Source organism: Ammodytes marinus (assembly GCF_949987685.1).
Source record: "Ammodytes marinus genome assembly, chromosome: 11".
Lineage (NCBI taxonomy): Eukaryota > Metazoa > Chordata > Actinopteri > Uranoscopiformes > Ammodytidae > Ammodytes > Ammodytes marinus.
In genome coordinates this window covers 31,117,392-31,121,393 of record NC_137215.1, presented here as the reverse complement: position 1 = coordinate 31,121,393, position 4,002 = coordinate 31,117,392, and the positions used below count along the sequence as shown (strand labels likewise).

General features: G+C 44.6%; 1 protein-coding gene across 1 annotated transcript; it reads right to left on the bottom strand.

The window, feature by feature from the left end:
• Window positions 1–205: 205 nt before the first annotated feature.
• Window positions 206–3,271, bottom strand: LOC307257923 (zinc finger protein 862-like; the record flags this gene model as incomplete). The annotated part of the gene is made up of 7 exons (XM_080037285.1): window positions 206–776; window positions 928–1,128; window positions 1,231–1,344; window positions 1,445–1,662; window positions 1,758–1,963; window positions 2,073–2,299; window positions 2,817–3,271. 7 exons carry the CDS (start codon window positions 3,269–3,271, stop codon window positions 206–208), a joined length of 1,992 nt encoding a protein of 663 aa, XP_079893411.1.
• Window positions 3,272–4,002: the final 731 nt, after the last annotated feature.

Genomic DNA, 4,002 nt, shown 5'->3' with positions numbered 1-4,002 from the left:
GAAGGACCTCTTGTCAAATTCTACCTCTGCAGAGTACATTAGAGTCAGACAGGCTCTGATAAGTGTAGTTTTAGAATATTTTACATTACATTACATTTTACAGTAATTTGCAGAAACATAGGGTTTGTATTTTTTCAACATTGCACCCTGTTTTGTCCCACTTCTCAAGAATCACTGACATCTAAAAAAACAACTAATAATCCTCTCACACCCGACGTGCCCTCTGACCTGCTGACAGCCATCGTCCTACAACACGTTCCGCATTGAAGTTTGCAACTGCTGGCCCCTCGATGCTAATGTATAGCAGTTTCCACAGCATATCAACGGCAAGGCTGCTACGCCAGTCTGTTTTTATGCGTTTCATTGCACTGAAGCCACGCTCACAGGCAGCAGTGGAGAGTGGGAGCACGAGGATTAGCTCAACCACCATCAGCAGGTTGGGGAAGCTCTGTAGCCTGTCAGGATCTTTAAAAAAGTCTGCCCATACCTTGCTTTGTTGAGCCTGGGGCAGCGCTTTTATGACCACTTTGGCACTGGGCCACTCTTGGTGTCTTGCCTGACTCCTGTCACAGCCCGCTCTATCCAGTATCTCTGCAAAGTGTTCTGTGATCACATGTAGATGGTCCGCTCCAAAGCTGGCCAGCTCTGCCACCTCTGTGGGCCACTCCCTTGGGTCCACCAACCTTGCAGCCGCCTGAAGGATTTTGTCAGACTCCAAGCTCTTGAACCGGCTCTTCAGGCTTTGGATGACCTCGTCAAGGAGTTGGCTCTTCAATCTAACAACATAAGATGTCTTTTTTAATTTTGTTTTATAGGCAGGGACACTGTTCAATTAAAACATTTAACACAGTAAACACAACTAAATGAGCCCTTTTATGAACAACAGGCTAATTGAACTGTTCTTATTTTCTCTCTTTAATTTACTACCTGTTAAATCTATCCCTGCTCTCCTGGTTAAAGCTCTGTAGCTGAATTGCATGAAACTGGCCCTCTGCTGACTCCTGCAGAAAGGTTTCAAGGCTCTCTCCGGCTGTTGTGTGCATGCTTGTAAGCATGAGCAGTGTCGTCTCAAAGGCCTGTATGGCCGTGGGGAGTGTAACACCGTCCTCCTGAAGCTTCAGACTTAAACTGTAATGGATTACAATGTCACCTATTTGATAAGACTTACTAATACTACACTTTACTATTCACTCAAAAGTATACAGAGGAAAAAGTAATAAGTAAACTGACCAGCTCAAAACATGCAGGATATCCTGCACCAGGACCACAAACAGGAGGCGGCTGTAGTCCTTCAGGATCTGTACACACTGTTTGGCTCTCCCGATCATGTCTGCACTGGCAGATCTGGAATAAACACAAACAGCGTATTGTTGTTCAGTGAGAATATAACTCAGTAATGATTATACAAATTTAAGGAAAATATTGCTTCAGAAAAACAACTTGCCTCGTCTCAATTGTGTTTTCCATGTGTGCCAACACAACAGGATAGTCCTTCATGAGGGTCTTAAGAGCTTTTTCAATATGTGGGAGCCACCTTGTTCCCCCCAGATTGGTCGGCTTCCAGATCTTCTGCTGGAGGACCTCGCTCAGTGCTTTAAGCTCTCTCCAGGCTTTCGGCGAATAATGATATTGTTTGTAGAGGCCTTTGAGGAGATCAGTCACCTGCATGAATAGGACAAAATAACTATAGGCAATAAAAAAATACTGTGTTAAACACACATTCATTTCAAATAAATTAATTCAGTGCTGTGACTTACTTTCTTCATTCTCTCATCCCCGTTTATGGCGTCCATGGCTGCCAGTTCTAGTCCATGGGCAAGGCACTGGATGTTGATGAGGTGGGGGACTTCTTCCCGGAGTAGAGTAGAGACCCCCCCTCGCCTCCCGACCATCACTGGGGCTCCATCCGATCCAAAGCCGACTAACCGCTCCTTCCACTCTGGGAGGCCAACTTTCTGAAATACTGTAGAGAGTGACAAGTTAATAAAGTATTTTTTTTAAACTACCATTTAACATATTTACATCTATTTATGTTTATGAACAAAGGTTATGTCCAATGAGTTTCAGCTTACCCGCATTAAGAGCTGCAAGGTGCCCAACTGCAGTAGCCTGCTGTAGTTCCTCTACTGCCAAAAAAAAGTTTTGGGGCTCCCCGTTTTGCAGCATCCTGACGTACACCCCCTCGAGGTCACGGGTGCTCACATCAGTGGCAGCGTCTGCCAGGACACTGAATAACTTTTTGGCCTTTAGGAGGCTCAAAAATGGATCCCAAAGGTCATCAAATATGACCATAGCAAACCTTAAGAGAGACAAAATGGATAGCGTTCATGAATCTTACTATAATTTGATGGCTGTCACTCACAACATTTTGCTTTCAAAATCAAAGCCACATACACACACACACCTTGAACCTAAGCACCATAACATAACTCTAATCACATAATTACACAACTAGTGTGTGTGTGTGTGTGTGTGTGTATATATATATATTTTATATATAAATATAAAATAAAAATGTAATAACTGTCTGCACTTTTCTGGAGATCCGGATTTTCAAAATAAAACGGGGAAAGCAGCAGCTCTAAACTGCTCCGCTGGATTAATGAGGAGCCCAGGCTCAAACGTAGCAATACATTTGATATATAAATAAATTCACAACGGGCCCATTTGGATGTAGCCTCAAAAACCATGATCAAAAGTGGGCTGTAGCTATGCATTTCATAACACGGTTGCTTCTCAGTTTATTTTTGCTGCGAGTTTGACTGACTAATTACAATAGAGCAACTTTACATAACGCTGATAAATTAACTACTCACCGTCGGCAAGCCATGTCAGTGTGGTACTGTGTACCCAGCCCAACCCCGTTCTTCTGTTGAAGAGTAATCACACTGGGGTACACGGTGAATGGTTGTCCGGTCTTCGTGATGTGATAAGCTGTAGTCATCAGCTTCGTAATAACCAGATTTGCCTCCGCGTTCTGTTTAGTAAAAAGAACCGGCAAGGCACCGGAGGACGGGTTATCAGCAGCCCGCTGAGCTGCCATGCAAGCAAGATGCTGTTTGCTTTTTTCGTGACAGTCCAGCATCTGCTTTCTGAAAGAGGACGTTCCTTTAAAAAACGAACCGCTTTTATCCGCCGTTGACGGGAACTTGAGGCAGACCTCGCAGAACATATTCGGTGATTCCTCTACATCCTTGAGTATAACCCAGGGGAAATCCTTCTTCCAGGATGCTTGAAAAGTTCGTTTACGCTTGAGCTCATACGCAGCCATGTCGGTCCGAGTTCTTCATCAACAGCGGGCCCGCTTCCTGCTGGCAGTCTCGCGATCGCGATTTTGATTGGCCGAAGCCACATTCAAATAATACACCAAGCATTACAAGCATTATCCGACGTGGGCAAGGGGAGGGGGCAACATAATAACTTTATCGATGATGATCATAAAAAAATATTTATATATATATATATATATATATATATATATATATATTTTTTTTTTTTGCTTCGAGTCCTCCACTTGCCCGGACGGGCAAGTGGGTTGTCATAGTTACTTGCCCGACGTGGCGTTTTACTTGCCCCGGGACGTTGGGCAATCCTTATTGTTGAGCCCTGCTATTAGACCCTCTTAAAATTCAACAACAATAACAATAATTGAACAGCATATAATGACTTTCACAATTGTCTTTCAGTCTTCGTTCTTCGGACTGATTTGGCCAGTCCCGCAAAACACCCGCGCCTTCGCGAGAAACGACACGAGCATATTTTTAGAATTGCTTAAACAGGCAATTCTTTCTGTGCGGAAAGGCACAAACGCAACAGCCCCCCCCCCCATTTCAACTATGGGGAGGCTGTGGGGAAGCCCAGAGGTGCACCCAGGCCTTGGTGCATATGGGTATTGATGACTTTGCAACTGGATTCGACCGGTGTCGAGTTGCTCCTCCAGGCGACAGGTGGCACCCTCCTGCTGGCTGTGTAGTTGTCTGGACAGAGCTGGATGGGACGAGT